This window comes from Misgurnus anguillicaudatus, chromosome 21 (genome assembly GCF_027580225.2).
Source record: "Misgurnus anguillicaudatus chromosome 21, ASM2758022v2, whole genome shotgun sequence".
Taxonomy (NCBI): domain Eukaryota; kingdom Metazoa; phylum Chordata; class Actinopteri; order Cypriniformes; family Cobitidae; genus Misgurnus; species Misgurnus anguillicaudatus.
In genome coordinates this window covers 57,163,127-57,179,903 of record NC_073357.2, presented here as the reverse complement: position 1 = coordinate 57,179,903, position 16,777 = coordinate 57,163,127, and the positions used below count along the sequence as shown (strand labels likewise).

The window sequence follows — 16,777 nt, the reverse complement described above, 5'->3', positions numbered from 1 at the left end:
GGTCCTGACTTCTAGCATCCACAACCCTCTAGGTCTCTTATTTTTAAGGCTGTTTATACCTGGTATTAAGCATTTTGGTTGATCGGATCACAAGTGGATGAGAGAGAAACTTTCACGTTTACACCTGTTATTTTAATCTGACTTTTTTGTCCACTTTCGACCGCTTCTGTCCTGATTACTTTGATGGGACGGTCTGTGGATGAGTCCCTCTGCTTCGATTAAATGCGAGCGGGAGAAATGACGGGTTTAAATTGACGCTAACTAATATTAATGTCAGAGTCCACTGCTCGTAGCATCGATAATCGATCATAAAAACGAGGGTTTATTTTATTTATTTTTTGTGGTTATAGTGGAATTTGGATGTCAGGTTATCGTTACAAGCGCCTGTGGTAGTAAAGACTGTGTCTGGAGAAGCGTGTTTGACGTTGTGTTGAGCTACGCAGGCCGGCGTATGACATCAGTAACGTTACCATGCATGATTCAAAAACAGATAAGTCTGCGCACTCGCCGATCCGCGCAATCCACGAAATTAAAAAAGGAGATAAATGCACATCCCTAATGCTGCACAGAGTTTTGTACATCTATATGCATGAGCTTTCTCTGATGTTGACAAGTTGAAAAAAACCAAGCCAATGTGACCAGGCCTTGTAGGTACAAGCTATTTTCATGGTACCCAAAACCTAGAATTTGCACAAACTAATCCTAAACTTACCTGGCTAACCAACTAAACCGGCTTCATGGTATAGGCCCCAGGTGATCTGATTGATTGAAACGCATCTGTATACAAGGTGTGTAAACAGGCCACCTAAGCCAGTAAAACAAAAAAACGCGTCAACTTTCCTATGCAACAAAACTAGTATATAAAATGGTCTTGTCCGTCACAGATTTTAACCTAAAACAACTTTAAAATTTCTGTGAACTGTGAAACTGCATGAAAGCAAATAAAAGGTGGAAGCCAAGCATGTTAGCAGCCACTGCCCATCACTGTTTCCATGGCAACGATCCATTTCCTGTCCTCTCTATGGCGCCCGCTCCTGGGACAAAGACCCCAACATGGGCGCAACAGGAAGCGTGACTCGGTTCAAAACCAAAACATGACATTATTGTGCTCACTTTGACTTTAATGAGTATGCCGCACCTCTCACACACAAAATATTCCAGTAGACATGCAGTTATAATTAGCACTAAACTTAAAAACAAACCAGTACTTTCTCGTTACAAACTACAAAATAACCCCAGACGACCACATCAGTCATGTCTACATAAAACAGTACAAATCAATCATAGAGTCCCGAGGGTAACCTCAAAAGAACAAGCAAAAGGCCAACATCATTTCCTATCCAGGCATGACACCACAAGTTCATTTTCTGTCAATCGTGAAGTCATACGAGTGGGATTTCAGATTTATAAAATTTTACAGTGGGTGAGGCTTTCCTGTGTGACACAATGAAGTAATATGTCTGCAATGACAAAGCAAAAGGAGGTGACTAATAAATGAATCCAGCAGCTTGATGAAATCTCATTGGTACAAAATTTTGTACATCAAGTTCAGATTGGATGCGATACTGTATTATTTTACTTAATTACAAAAAACTTCACATCACATCTACAAAGGACACGCATAAACACATCATTTCCTCTTTTGAAATGTCTTCTTCAGGACAAGATGTTAAACTGGGCAGAGCCTTGAGGGCAACATCAGACACGAGGAGATCAGGACAAAGATTTTCAACAGACCTGTCAGAGAAACAAACACACAGCAGACTGTCTGATACAGCAAATTCATCTATGATTTATGTAAAGGATCAATCCATCTGGTAAAATACTTGACCGAATAACACTTGCCTGCTAAACAACTCCAACAAAATTAACACGTATCTGAAATTTCTGATGTGCAAATAAATTAAGGGAATCCACACAATGGTCTAAAACTACAAAAATGTGACCATGTCTGTGAAAACCCAGCTAAAGTTTTTTTTTGTGATTTGGTGTTCTTACATAAACTCATCCTTTTTAATGCGAAGACCATTCTATGAAAATGATTGAGTAACTGCTCGTTCAGACAGCCAGCGACGTTATCGCTGTGTGTCGCTTGTCTCTTTCAATGAGGCGTTTCTAAATCTGCTTGTCATAAACAAATGAGTACCATCCACGCCAGTGACTGACGAGAGAAGGATGACGTGAACACCACTGCTTTGTTCTCATTGGTAGTCGCTCCCGAAAGTCGCTCGACATTTGCATAAAGTTAAACTTTTCTTAACTTTCTCGCGTCGCTGGACACGCCCATACGGTCGCCAACGGTCACTTTCGCTCGTGTCGCCGAAAGTCGCCAGGTTTCCATTGAAATGAATGAGATCGCGTCGCTCTGCTACTGCTTGTCGTTGGCTGTCTGAATGGGGCGTAAGGTAGGGTTGTGCCGCCAGTCATAGCGATAGCCTTCATGACGAAAGTTGACTTGTTTGCCCAGGAATGTTGTAAATTATTATTATGCTATTATTGTTATCATAGTTTTATACTAACATTCACTAATAACCTGCAAGTGCGAGTTTGTGATACATACATGCATAGCTACTTTTCTCACACGAGAAAGTCTGTAATGCATTCTTGCTTAGACATTTCCTTGGACATGAGCTTTTAATGCACGCCACTAGAGAGATTGTTACATTTTTAAGTTTAATCAATTTGAATTTATAATTCATTGTAACTTTCTTGACTAGTTATGAGTTGCTATAAATTATTTTAAAAAAAAATTTAGCTTAAGTTATTTCAATTTTTTATTAGAGCCAGAACGATTTTTCTTTTTGCCAATTTAATTGTCCGATATGAGTCTGTCGCAATCGCAAATATATCTGTATCAGCGTATATATTTTGTAGTACCACCTCGGTTGGGGTTCCAAGCGAGCCGGGCTGATACCAAAACGTGAAGCGAAAACACTGTAGATCACTGATTGGTCTGAGAGAATCTTCACTACCAACGTCATCGCTATAATGTAAATGATTAGCTTTACCTTCGTGCTAGCTTGCGCTGTCTCAAGTAAACATGTTGTCATTAGGGCTGTGCAAAACATCGCCTGCGATTCTCATGCGCGTTTCATCAGTAAAGCCGGTTTGGTGATTAGTATTAAATCGCCATCAGCTGCTTTCAGATTGAGCGGCATTTACTATACAGAGCCGTAGTTCACAGAAAAGATTGGGGAAAATCGACTCCGATAATCTATGCGATTTTGCCTAGCTTCCCTGTGAACTACTGTACGGGTCTGTGTAATAAATGCCGCTCCATCTGAAAGCAGGTGATGGCGATTTAATACTAATCACAGAACCGGCTTTACTGATGAAACCCGCATGAAAATCGCAGGCGATTCTTGGCAAAGCCCTAGTTGTCATCTGTGCTCTGCTTTAAGTTCCCAAACTCCCGTCCCTTTTAGCGATGCAAATACTCTACAGGTTGAGAATCAGGAACACCATAACAGTTTTTTCCAGACTTGCAGTTTGTGGCAGCACATTTGTGACGCGCACATCTGCATGTATAATGCAACTTAAATGAGGCTCAGCGGAGCGCGTCAACTGACGCCACGGGTGTTTGTACAAAATCTGTCATGTGAGACAGAGGTAGTGATAAACACGATGTTCAAACATCTATTTGTGGTGGTCAATTTTAATTTTGTGGCGGACTGAGAAATAAATGAATGTATGGGAATGTACAATGATGCTCTCACTTGTATTATGTCAAAGCAGTAGGCAACGCAAATAAAACGACACACCTATAATCCCTCCCACTCCGAAGTGATACTAAATCTAACCGAGCCAAAGTGAGGTAAGTTGACCTAACCTAAACTGCGGGGTACTATGCAATGAAAAAGAGCCAATAGATAAATGAGTCAAATAATGAGCAAATAAACAAATAATTAAACTTTTGCCCCCATATTATTGTGAATCTGCAATCTTACAGGCTGACCATAGGACGATAGTCAATATTGCCCAAAACTAGCATAAGGCAGTCCCTCCAGAAAAACGCGATTGTGCGATCGGGCGATATATTGCATAATCAGCCAAAGTCCGCATATTTATGCGGGGCAGCATTTTTTCCAAATACGACGCACTTTCGCCGCATTAATTACATATTTCCGCGCACAAAATATGCGGGGCTTGTATGATTTCATAATCTCCGCATTTTCGTAGCAAAAAGCCACATATATATTAGCAGAAAGTTGAAAAATTTTGCATTTACTTCCCAAAAGCGCAGCCGTGTCCTCTATTGCCATGGGAACGTTATGAAGTGACGTGATTATGTGACATGAACATCATTGCAGCTTTTGCAAGTTTCCGCAGTTTTTGCAAGTTCCGAAATTTTTGCAAATTCCCGCAATTTTATCGCATAAATTGCATAAATATCCCGCATATTCCATCGCATTTTTTAAGAAAACGTGCCGCAAAATCAAGGATTTTTGCCCGCAACAATCACAAAAAAACTCTGCGTTTTTCTGGAAGGACTGATAAGGTCATGTCAAAGACTGAAATCAAACTCTCATCTCATAATAAGATGCTGAGACTTTAGCCTGGATGTCACAGACAAAGTCACAAAATATATAACATTATGGGGCGGTTTCCCAGACAGGGATTAGACTAATCCTAGACTAAAATAAATGTTAGAGCTGTCCAAAACTGAAAACAGCTTGCATTGACATATCTTAAAATACATCGATGCCCTTTGTTTTGCCTCAAAATCCACACAAGTAATGTTTTTTAGTAAGGCATGTTTGTTACAACTAGTTATATTTCCTAATTAAACTAAGGCCTAGTACTGGCTTAAGCTAATCCATGTCCGGGAAACCACCCCTAACTGTTATTTATTTACAGCAGTTATCGTCTTGGATAATGATGGGAATCTCTATACTTTAGATTATAGAGCAAGAAAATGTAACTGTATCATAACATTGTTTTTACAAAGCACATGCTCCCTTGTCCCAGTGTTTACATTTGCATGTATCTGCTAGCATCTAGCTTTAAACTGACAACCGCAAAATTATTACCAGATAAAATTACAACAGATAAAACGCTACGCCTCACCTCACATTCATCAACGTCCTGCACAGAGGATTGTATATTATCCCAAAACTCCCACCAGAAAGACACCTTTGGTAATCTTGCAAACTATTTAAGACTGGTTTTAAGCAAATTGGGATGCAAATACAGATATGGGAACAGCCAAAGCCAATGTTATCTGCAAACTAGAGTTAACCATACAACAGAAACCACTGATAACGTTATTCATATGAAGACAATGCAATGGCGACGTAGAGGAAGGCAGAATATAAACTAGGTGGGTTGAATTGTGCTCGATTTCAAGCTGACTCTGTTCTTTCCACACCCTGAAAACAAATCTTATGCATTCCTCTCCTTCAAGCCCTCACAGACCCGAGCAGACAAACAGAGATTGCATGAATCTGATACCGGCGAACAGAACCACAGTACCACAAACTACAACTAAATCACTCATGACACCTGCAACTTCATCATCCGTGTTTCTTTATTAAACCACTAGTTACTTTCTGGTTTAATTACATAAAAAACCTTAAAGAAATTATATATTCTTTTGTCCATGTTAGCTTCCTTGCTAAACAAACTGGTCTTGAAAGGAGCACATGTTAAGACAGTATCCGAGATTTGAGACAAGATAAACCACAGATAAATCTTTGTATCCCTTCCGACATTTTTTCCAGGGCCCCGGCGAGGACCTCACGTCAAACAGTGAAAGAGAGAGAGACTGTCCAGAGCAAATACTGACCTCTCAGCACAAATACATCAGGTGTGGTCTCTTCATCTGTGATAAGAAGGTCAGACCGGCCCACTCTTCTTCTACTTTTAGTGAAGTGGCCCAGTTTTACAGTTTTGCAACCCTCACTAGGGGCTCTAAACTAAAAAAAGTGGCTTGTCAACACCTGCTCTGGTGATGCACATTTGTCAAGAGCAGACAGGAACCTACTTACCTACCTAGACTAGCCAGGACATACATACATCCAAACAAAAATCCATAAAACAGGATGAACTGCAGAGGACACCAACACCCAACAAGATTATCATTTGCCACTTCAATGCATTAAGTAAAGATAAATATTTATCATTTAGAATAATCTTCAATTCAATTCAATTCAATTCAATTTGATTTATATAGCGCTTTTCACAATAGTTAATTGTTTCAAAGCAGCTTTACATTAATAGATGTATGAAACCGAGAAAAACGAGCATAGTAATAATGTAACGTATACAGTAAAGTAGTAAGCCAAAGGTGGCGGACTCTCCAGGGGATGAAAAAACCCTCCCTATGAGAAAAACCCTCCTGGCTAGTCCAGGGGGAAAACTCCTAGGAGGGAAAAACCCTTGAGAGAGATACATATATATTTATATATATAAATACTTTTTAACATCCGATCGTGGTGAAATCTCAATCCTTATATTACTAGACCTTAGTGCAGACACAACAGATCACACAATCTTACTTAATAGACTAGAAAACTATGTTGGGATAAGTGGTCAGGCATTAGCCTGGTTTAGATCGTATCTAATCTTAATTACTTGCTAAGGCAAGCAGCACTATTTTATTATTGCTCATAGTTAAGTTTAGGTGACTAAATTTTAAGTATTTCACCCAAATGTATATGAAGAGTTTGGTTCCAAAACGCAATAAATCCATTTGGACTAATTTCGGTAAAAATCTTCTATACCAAGAAAGTGACAAGATGAAAACCACTATTTTCTGTTACAAACGTTCACATAGCATCTTTAGGTTATAATAACATTAAAATATTGATTTTCTTTTCAAAGATTTATTCTAAAAAACACGATTATTTTTACCACAAAATGCAAGGTTTTTTCAAAATGCTATAAATCTATTGAATCAATATATAAATTTGCATAATCATTTAGTTGACTAGCGGTATACACTAATTAAAAGAAATAAACATTAATGGCAATACTCAAAACACTTATTTTGTAATATTAAGAACACTGTCATTGCTGCTGTCATCCTTGAGACGTCGTCACTAAACTTTTTTGACAGCATTTAGCTGTAAAATGTTTTGGTCCTGCTCGATTTTCGTTGACTGAGTAAAATAATGAAAAGTTTTTCATAAGATCCCCTGTTGTCAATGTGTTAGCATGACAGAAGCTTGATGCTGTTGATTGAGAACAAGCAACAGCCAACATTTTATCCTTCACCCAAGTGCCTCTCACGTAAATTATTCGAATTTGATGGCTTACGTTTCTTTCCAGTCACAGTAAACCACCACAGGTTTAACAATGTCATCAAAATTACCATTTTGTTTTTATTTGTTTGTTGATCACAAAGTACAAAATAGATGAGGAAAACTAGGATTCTGTGTGTATTCAAAACGCCATCAATAGCCTCTTTCACACAGTAATTCTGTTAAATTACCGTGAATTTACCAGAATGAATTTACCAGTAAATACAAAAATGTGCTGTACACACATGCAGTGACGTTCCTACTTTTCACCAGTAAGACATCATTCACACATCAGTATCAAAATACCGGTAAACTCGGAGAGAAAGCGGAAGTTACATGTGGCGTGCGGCCGGCGAGCTCCGTGTCGTATTTGTAAACGGCGGGTTATGACTTAATATCCCCCGTATTTTGTTGTTTTCACATCTGTGGCAAACAGTCGCGAAGTTGCTTGTGACCAAACAAATTGCGTGAGGCGGCGTCAACCTGCGTTTGCACATTAGGCTTCACAGATGGTGTGCTAAGGACGTCGGCAATATGGCAGACGGTAAGCTGTTTTAAACAACTTTGGTGAAGAAATGTGGATGTTAACTTCAGGTGTGCTCGACTTTTAAGCAGCATGTGTGTGGAAACATCCGTAAACAGTTCGGGGGTAAACGCGTCACCTGTATAAAAAACTTTCTGATTGGCCCGATCTGTCAGCGCGGTCTGACGTTGTCCGTTCTAAATGCCGGTAATCCTATATTTTTCATTCACACATGGCGCTTACCGGTAAATTACTGGTAATCTTACAACCTGTCTTACTGGTAAATTGGGAGCACTGATTTACCGGAAAGGTTCTGTTCACACATGACATGTTAACTGCAATTTACCAGTAAATTACCAGTAAAGACTGTATGTGTGAAAGGGACTATTGTTTACAATGCGTGGAATGGTGCGCTGTGATTTATTGAGCAAATTTATTGCATTCTGCAAAGAAGAAGGACTGGCGTTTATCGAGGTTTGGGAAAAAAGGGAGAAAAGATGGCAGAATAACACGGCAGATATCGCATAAAATTAAGAATTTACTTTTTAATACTGACCTGGTACAATACTGATTTCGGTGGTAACTTTTTTTAACTAGTTTTGAAACCAAACTCTCATATCTTAAGACCAAGTACATGCTACTATTAATACCCATCAAGGTGAGTAAGCAGCCACTTACTAGACACCCTGGCAACCATCTAAACACCCTAGTAACCACCTGGAGATGCCCTAAGAACTCCCCAAAAGGTACTCCAGTATTGCTGTGGTATATTCAACACAGGCAAAGCTACTCCTTACATTCATTTTAGCTACCCGCATGCAATATTTTCCTAAGTCTCCGTTTTCACGAATGTCACTCAATCCCTGCCATTCCAGCCGGAGTCAAAAACATTAACAGCTTGTTTAGTGAGATCCATCTTCTTGAGGGATAACAGAGACATCACACAGACACTCATCACCAGAAGAGGAAGATGATGAGCGGTCATTAGGAATGTCACTATTAGATGTAGTTTTCTTTTATTGAATTGGAAAAATAAATCTTTGGGCTGGAAATCGATTAAAAGAAGAATCAATTCCAAGGCGTTGAAAATTGTAAGCAAAATCCAAAAGGTGGTAAATAAATAATTAAATTACACGGTATTATTGTTTTATTAAAGGAATAGTTCACCTAAAAACGAAAATTCAGTCATTACTCACCTTCAAGTTGTCAAAAACCTGTATAAATTTCTTTGTTCGGCTAAACACAAAGGAAGATATTTGTAATCAAGCAGGAAGCATGAGCACCATTGACTTCCACTGTAGGAAAAAAATTATACAATGAAGTCAATGGTGCTCAAAAACGGTTTGGTCACAAACATTGCTCAACATATCTTCTTTTGTGTTCAGCAGAACAAAAAAAATGTATACAGGTTTGTAAAAACTTACAAAGAAGTAAAATAACAACATTTTCACTTTGAGGATGAGTAAATGATGAGAAAAAATTTCATTTTTGGGTGGAACTGAAGGAAATGATCATGATCGACTAAATTCATTACTTTAATTGCATATATTTATGAATATCATTATACTGATAATATGGTTTAGGTTTATGTGTTATATTAATATTAGGGGTTTGGTATTTATTTCAGAAGTATGTTCCTACAATCTTAAGTTAAAAAGAAAGAATTGACTCCTTTATGGCGTGGAGTGCACGATTTCTGAAAAACGCTTTGGAAAAGGGAGTCGGGCCGCCTACCAAAACACACTTGTAGCCAATCAACAGTAAGGTGCGTGTCTACCAAACAACAACGTTGCCTGGGTTGCATATGTGTGGGACGGGTCTATCAAAAGAAGGTCCAGATTCCATTGCGGTAGGAGCGTTTTTGTTTAGGTGATTATTTCAAATGTCAACATTGGCTTTCAGAGATCATGCACCCTGCCTTTAAATCCAGAACAAGGAATCGAAATCGACTCCAAAAAATTCAAAATCAAACAGCCCTAATAAAACTTAAGAGGCCTGTGAAAAATTTACTGTGTCAAAGGTGAAACAGCACTTCTGTAAAATTGTGAATATTGGTGGTCCTATCAAAAATATTACCCAAGGATGGATTTACACTGCAAATCTTGATGCCCAATTCCAAATTTTTTGCCTATATCCGATTTTTTGACGACTTGCTTACATCATCTTTTAAAAGCGACACGTATCCAATATCAGCATTTATACTAAACAAGGATGATAATCGTCTCAAGCATGAAAACTTTGGGGAGTTTACCTAGGATTGTCTCTCGTGGTCAAACGTGACTTCACAGTAAACCAACTGTGGACTGCTTTTTACATCTCTGATGTCCATCTGATGTTCATCAGCTTGCTTTCTGATTGTCTCTTAAAACAAAACGATACCCAATCAACATGTTAAAAATCAACCATATTTCGAGCAGAATCAGACGCTCTGAACACACACCACGCACCTAAGAAAAATCTGATAAGATAATCGGTTCAACCACGAAGACGACCCAATTGCCCAAATTCAGCCCGATTATCTTTTGGTGTGTCCCAGGCTTTGCACGTTCGTGGGTTATTCTCTCCTGTGGATCTTCTGTGCACTTGTTGTGCATCTATGATTTAATAAGCCATCAAAAAAGTTTATTTAAAATAAATAAAAAGTTTGTAACTACTACAACATTTCTGATGACAGTTTATAGAAGCTTAAAGGAATAGTCTACTCATTTTCAATATTAAAATATGTTATTACCTTAACTAAGAATTGTTGATACATCCCTCTATCATCTCTGTGCGTGAATGTAAGCGCTGGAGCGCGCTGCGACGCTTCGATAGCATTTAGCTTAGCCCCATTCATTCAATGGTACCATTTAGAGATAAAGGTACAAAATAAAACGTAGCGCTTTTCTAAGCGGATTTAAAAGAGGAACTATATTTTATGGCGTAATAGCACTTTTGGGAGTACTTCGACTCGCCTGAAAAGTCCGCTCCCCTTCTCACTCTTATAATGGGAGAGGGAGGGTGTTACTGCACCGAGTCGAAGTACTCCCAAAAGTGCTATTACGCCATAAAATATAGTTCCTCTTTTAAATCCGCTTAGAAAAGCGCTACGTTTTATTTTGTACCACCAAACTTGCTCGTATAACTACTCGTCTTAAATAGGAAAAACGTTGATGTGCCTGGTCACCTCCAACTCCATCTCCAAATGGCACCACTGAATGAATGGGGCCAAGCCAAATGCCATCGAAGCGTCGCAGCGCGCTCCAGCGCCCACGTGCACGCACACAGACGACAGAGGGATGCACCAACAATTCCCAGCCAAGGCAACAACATATTCTACCATTGAAAATGAGTAGACCATCCCTTCAAGAGGACGTTTGTTAATCCTGTATTTAAACAAAACAGACCTAAAAAAAATCCAGACCCACAAGATTTTAAATATCAAATCATCTCAAAAACTAGGTCCAAAATCTCCAATTCATACAAATTATTGCCTGTAAAATATTAATCCAAAATGATTTGTTGCCTGATGATGATTTAGGACCTACAAATATCTTGGTTAATTTGGCAAGCAAGCAAAAGAAAAAGGCTGTTATATCATCAAGTATCTTTATAACAACTAGACTGGAATGGTGACCAAACAAAAGCCATGCACTTATATATTACCCAATACCAAAAACACACATGTCCGCCAAACGCTACAAGTAATAATTACTGCTAGTTTTAGTTATTTACAGCCTTGCAATATGAGCCACACACCCACCCTTTCAGCTGTCGGAGTCTGTTTACAAAAGTCCACAATCTGTCTCAGTCAAACAGTCAAATAAGCTCTCCAGCAAAGCGAAAATCTTCTAGTGCTTTATATTACAGAGATACTATTACACAAACAGGCAGTGTAATACGGTTGGTGAGTTGAGCAATTGTCTCGGTTATGCCACCCTGAGAGGTTCAGAGGTTCAGTCACACCGACCGTATAACTAGCAACGCAGTACCAACATTCGTGTTTAAAGAATGAAGAACCATTGCATCTCTTCCCAGTGTAATCCAGTCAGTTTAGTAAAAAAAAAGTTTCACTACTTCCTATGGTCATTTCCTCTAATTGTTCAGGTACAAAAAACTTTTTGGATTTCTCCTACAGTCCTGAGTTTCATTACACAAAGTCCGTCACGTCACCACAGGTTACATGGTCACGGTACAAACAAAATAAGCGTCTGCTGTGTTCAACTCTTCCTTCTCCTTCAGGCTATGATGCAACAGCACGATCCATATTAATATTTAATAAGAGCGAAATTAATAAAGTGAGCATTTGAATGATCTCCATGCAGATATCCCCTACCAAAATGTACTAGAAAAACCATTGTTTCTGCCAAAATACCATAGAACAATAAAACTTGATATTGTCCTCCACTGTTACCAACACATGTGGGATCCTCATGCCTGCACCTCCCCGATCCCAATGTGATTTTTAGCCAATTTTTTGGGTGTCAGATAACCAGAAGACCAGTTGTCAGAGTAAAGTCATGTCTTGACACAATCTCTCATGCCACCCTAACAGCTGAGACAGACCCTTCACATTCCCAACATCACCTGTGCTGCTCTGCTGGGAAAAACATGGAAACGACTGCACAAAAAAAGGTTAGGTCCTAAATTATAAAAAAAATGAATATACTGTTAAAAAACATGTTTCTAGTTTCAAAACATGTTTATACACAATGTGATTAACCCATATATTGGTTACTTTGCTAACCCCTGTGAACTTCAGAAGAACTGACTCACCACCTTGAGTTGAGTCAGTTTGCAAAAGTTATGTTTGTTCTAAGAAAGCCTCCAGTATCATTTGTTTACAGACGCCACTGTTATCTAACATTCATACATTTTAATTGGGACTCCAGTGTCCAAATACATTTTGGGGTCACTCTCTGCAAAAAAAGCAGTGCACGAGAGCGAGATGACACTGGCCCTGACTGGGTCCGGATGACTGTGCAGATTTGGACTATGATGACCGCAGCAGCAGAACGGAGCCCTCAATAATAAATGCAGACCCATCATCATCATCATCTTCAACTCCACCCTGGACATCTGTCACGCAGACACACTACAAAATGCATTTTTACAGCCTTTCTGAAATTTAAGCTTCCTACAAAATCTTTACGAGTTACACACTAAACTGCTCACCTTGATACTTACTGAATGACACTTTACCATAAAGTGCAGTACGTATGACACGCGTTTTAGTGTTAGTGCGCACTACCAAGTAAACATTAAGCAGATGAAACTTGCTGGGAATGAGTGCGAGTCACCGTAAATCGTGGACGTTAAGTTTGTTTGTCCACTTCAAAGCGCACAAGTACAAAACAATTACATCTCACCTCTCTGGACACGATGTAACAAATCCGTGCGCGGCGCGTCTCCTTTAAGGAAAGCTCAAACCAAGCGTAGCTCGTGTCCACTAATATCCAAGATTTTCTCTCTCAAATTTTCCTTTGCGTGAACTTTCCCGTGTCCGAAAATGCACCCAACGGCGCCATTCTGCTTAAAAAAATCCCTACAGTCTTTTTCCCATTGAAAATTCCTAAAAGTGCCGCGTTTCTTCTCTCGTGGGAGTCGCTCGCTGAAACTCCTCACGGTTTTTTCTGCTTAATCAGTGCTGCTCCTCATCTGTGCTCGGACGCGCGGTCAATGCGCGCACACGTTGCGGCTCCAGGAATCGGGGCGGGGTCATCTGCGGCGATGGGCGGCCTTCGTTCCAGAGAAGAGCTTCCCTTATTACTACGTCATGGAGGTCAGCCAATCGCCTCCGCGAACAGGAAGCGCTTTGCGACAGTGTAGTGACAGTTTACGGCACCTGCGCTCATTCCTGCGGTGTTGACGTTATGAGAGCTTATTTTGAGTAATGTTTTACTGACAAGGTAAGAGAAGTGTTCGTTTTTCCAATTATAACTTAGTTAACCGCAAAGAGATATTTAATCTAAACATTTGTTCAACATTTGAATGTGTTTTTTGCATTGATATCGTTATGTCTGGCTGGCCTGGATGGATCAGTGCAGTAGTGCAGACCTTGAAACCTCACGAGTTTTTATTAAAGTTATAAAATTATGATGTAAGCTTTTATAATTTAATGCTGTACATGTATTGTAAGATTAGAGTAAGTACTGATATATAAATATAAATAAAATGCAAATCGAGCATGTGCTATGTATGTACATCATTATGGTCAAATAGTACATGGCATTGCCACGTGTTATGGTAATACTATGGTAGTCTGAAATACATAGGAGTGCTAAATTATAAATACCATATAAGTAGATTTTTCCTATTTATATCATGCATGATTTTATTCATCACTATAGTAACCGCTCTTTCACTCGAGGATGGATCCAGTGGTTCTGAGTTACCAGGACAGTCTGCTCCGGTGTTCAGATGTGGAGCTGTTAGACGGTCCTCACTGGCTCAACGATCAGGTGATTGGATTTGCTTTTGAGTACTTCACAACCGAACGCTTCAGATGTCTGGGTGAGAAGATCTGTTTCATCAGCCCCGAGGTCACCCAATTTATCAAGTACGCCACCAGCCAAGAGGAGCTCGCCGTCTTCCTGGAGCCGCTGATGCTCGCCTCCCGTCGCTGGGTTTTTCTGGCCGTCAATGACAACTCCAACCAGACCGCCGGTGGAACTCACTGGAGCCTGCTTCTGTTTCAGCGTGAAAACAGTCGGTTCAGTCACTACGACTCTCAAAGCGGGAGCAACTCCCTGCACGCCCGCCGTATCGCAGCCAAGCTGGAGGCTTTTCTGGATGTTCGGGGTAAAGTGGCCTTTGTTGAGGAGCAGGGTCCCTCACAGCAGAACAGTTATGACTGCGGCATGTACGTGATCTGTAATGCCGAGGCTCTTTGCGAGAACATTAAAGTCCAGGGCTGTGCCCACCTGCCTGTTCAGATCATAACACCCACCTACATTACACGGAAGAGGACAGAATGGCATTCACTGATACAGAGACTCACCAAGGAATGAATGAATGACATCAACAAAGTGACACACATTTATTTATCATAGTCAATCCCGCACAATCAAAAAAATAACACATGCATGATGGCAGAAGAATAAAGTCACACGGGTTTGGAAGTTTGTGGTGAATTGCATTCTTTTATCCATTTATGTATCCATTCATTAAATAAAGTGATCAGTGTGTCTTATCAGTGAGCAGGACAAGTTAGTAGATTGAGAATGTATTAGTTTAGATTAATAGCATGAGGTTAGTGTCTTCACTCATGCTTGTTTACAAGCACGGCTCGTGACTGCTCATCCGAGGGGCGCTAATTCAAAATAAGTGTTCGGAGTGTCATGCGTGTTGCTTGCGTTTTCAAAATATGTGTTGTGTCATGTAAACCATGTGCATCACGTGTTTTCTCAAAATAAGTGCCTGCTGCACACGCATCAAAACAGTTTATGATAAAAGAGACGCTCACGTTCACAAAATACACGCAAGACACTCCCTTAACAGTAAACTCTGATTATTCATTAGATTATGCGAGTATCTGGAAACCAGAGTGTCTCTCTTGTCATAAACCCTTTGGACGCGTCTGCAGCAGGCCCTTGTTTTGACAAGACATGGAATGCACATATGATCTCTCGATGCGCAGAACACATATTTTGAAAAAAGGAACCACACACATGACGGGCTACATACATGTTGTGACGAACTTCGCATCGAGCTCCCTCCAAAAAAGATGTCACCGGCGGCCACTGTTTACAAGACCTTTTGCTCAGGGCATATTTAAAAAAAAAAACTTAAGATGAAGACGAATGCGATCTGTTGTCTATTTATTGTCTAAGCTGCTGTTTGCCAAGGATATGTAGTTTGTGCGGTTACATGGGCCGAACACAGAATAACAGACTGCTTTTCACCATAGCTGAAAGATGCTGTGTAATCTTACACCAGCAAGTGCATGATTGTAAGACAGACAGTTTATCTTTTAGCTTTATAGACACATTTTTAGAGGTGCTAAATGAAGCATCACATTATGTTTCACCCCAATACAGCATCTACTGCATGCGGGGAACATATAGGACTTTTCTCAATAATATAATATACCTTTAACATTACACTTAACCTTTAGTTTTTCATCATGAGGCTAAAGTCAGTTAGTCAGAGAGCTTTATCTTCCTAAAGTCACTTGCAAATACATTATTCTTGCTCATAAAGTCAACTGTATCCTATATGTTACCTTGCATGCATTAGATGCTGTAGTGGTGCGAAACATAATGTGATGGTGGTGTGCTAGGGAAATTCATTTTTTTGGTCTATGTACTATAATGTACATCAGATATTGTATATACTATGGGTGCAAGAAAATAGCGGTACACATGCGTATCTGGATATTTTGTTACCCGATACAGTATCCATTCAAAAACGCAATATCGGGGTTTTTTTATCCTACAAGATTCAAGGCAGTTTTGAGTTTACATCCCGACTGCTAGAAGATTATCTCGAAACTTCAAGAGTGACATGCTGTACTTACTACTTTCTGAGGTTTGCATATGGTGGTGTGTTCTTAATGACAGCTTTCCTAGAATTATATCCTATTCCCAAAATAAGAAATATCCCTATCATCTGGTTTACAGCATTGCAGTGCATCATATCACAAACCTCCTGTATCATGTCGCCAGAGTTAGGAAGTAAAAGGCTCTTTGACTAACTGACTTTGGCCTTAGAATGACAAACTGAAGGTTTAGTGTAATATTAAAAGTATACTATTGATTATACACATCTATGTTTGGCCCTGGTACTTAAAAAGTATTCTGTACAGTATGAGGTGAACTGGAGAGATTTTAGGTGAACACAAATATCCTCGTGCACGTTCTCAAAAACATCCACAATTCTGTAAAAGATCTCACATTTTATTATCAAATGCAAATACACAAAGAGAGGAAGAAAAAATGTGATCCCGTGAAATAGGGCTGATACAATATCAGACTTTACTACATGGTTATTCAGCATGCCCAAAATAACCTGTGATAAAAATATATTTTTTAAA

The 16,777-nt window shown here is 39.5% G+C and overlaps 2 protein-coding genes across 9 annotated transcripts in view; one reads left to right on the top strand and one right to left on the bottom strand.

Moving 5' to 3' along the window:
• myo9aa (myosin IXAa) overlaps positions 1–13,414 on the bottom strand; it is a 179,734-nt gene extending 166,320 nt beyond the window's left edge. For 5 of the 7 annotated variants that reach the window (XM_073859442.1, XM_073859447.1, XM_073859446.1 and 2 more), the window contains exon 1: positions 13,113–13,414. The gene's annotated coding sequence lies outside the window, so the exon portion shown is untranslated. The remainder of the gene's footprint in view (positions 1–13,112) is intronic. The other 2 variants (XM_073859444.1, XM_073859448.1) reach the window with 1 other exon arrangement.
• Positions 13,415–13,459: 45 nt separating this feature from the next.
• Positions 13,460–14,935, top strand: senp8 (SUMO peptidase family member, NEDD8 specific). 2 transcript variants are annotated; one of them, XM_055214873.2, is made up of 2 exons: positions 13,460–13,652; positions 14,114–14,935. In XM_055214873.2, exon 2 carries the CDS (start codon positions 14,115–14,117, stop codon positions 14,751–14,753), a length of 639 nt encoding a protein of 212 aa, XP_055070848.2. In that variant the 5' UTR covers positions 13,460–13,652; position 14,114; the 3' UTR covers positions 14,754–14,935. The 2 variants fall into 2 exon arrangements, with proteins under 2 accessions (XP_055070848.2, XP_055070838.2); XM_055214863.2 differs by having other exon boundaries at positions 14,094–14,935.
• The last annotated feature ends 1,842 nt before the right edge of the window (positions 14,936–16,777 follow it).

What these genes read in the sequence shown, in the direction of transcription:
- senp8 (XM_055214873.2), top strand. Translation starts at nt 14,115, where the DNA reads ATGGATCCAGTGGTTCTGAGTTACCAGGACAGTCTGCTCCGGTGTTCA.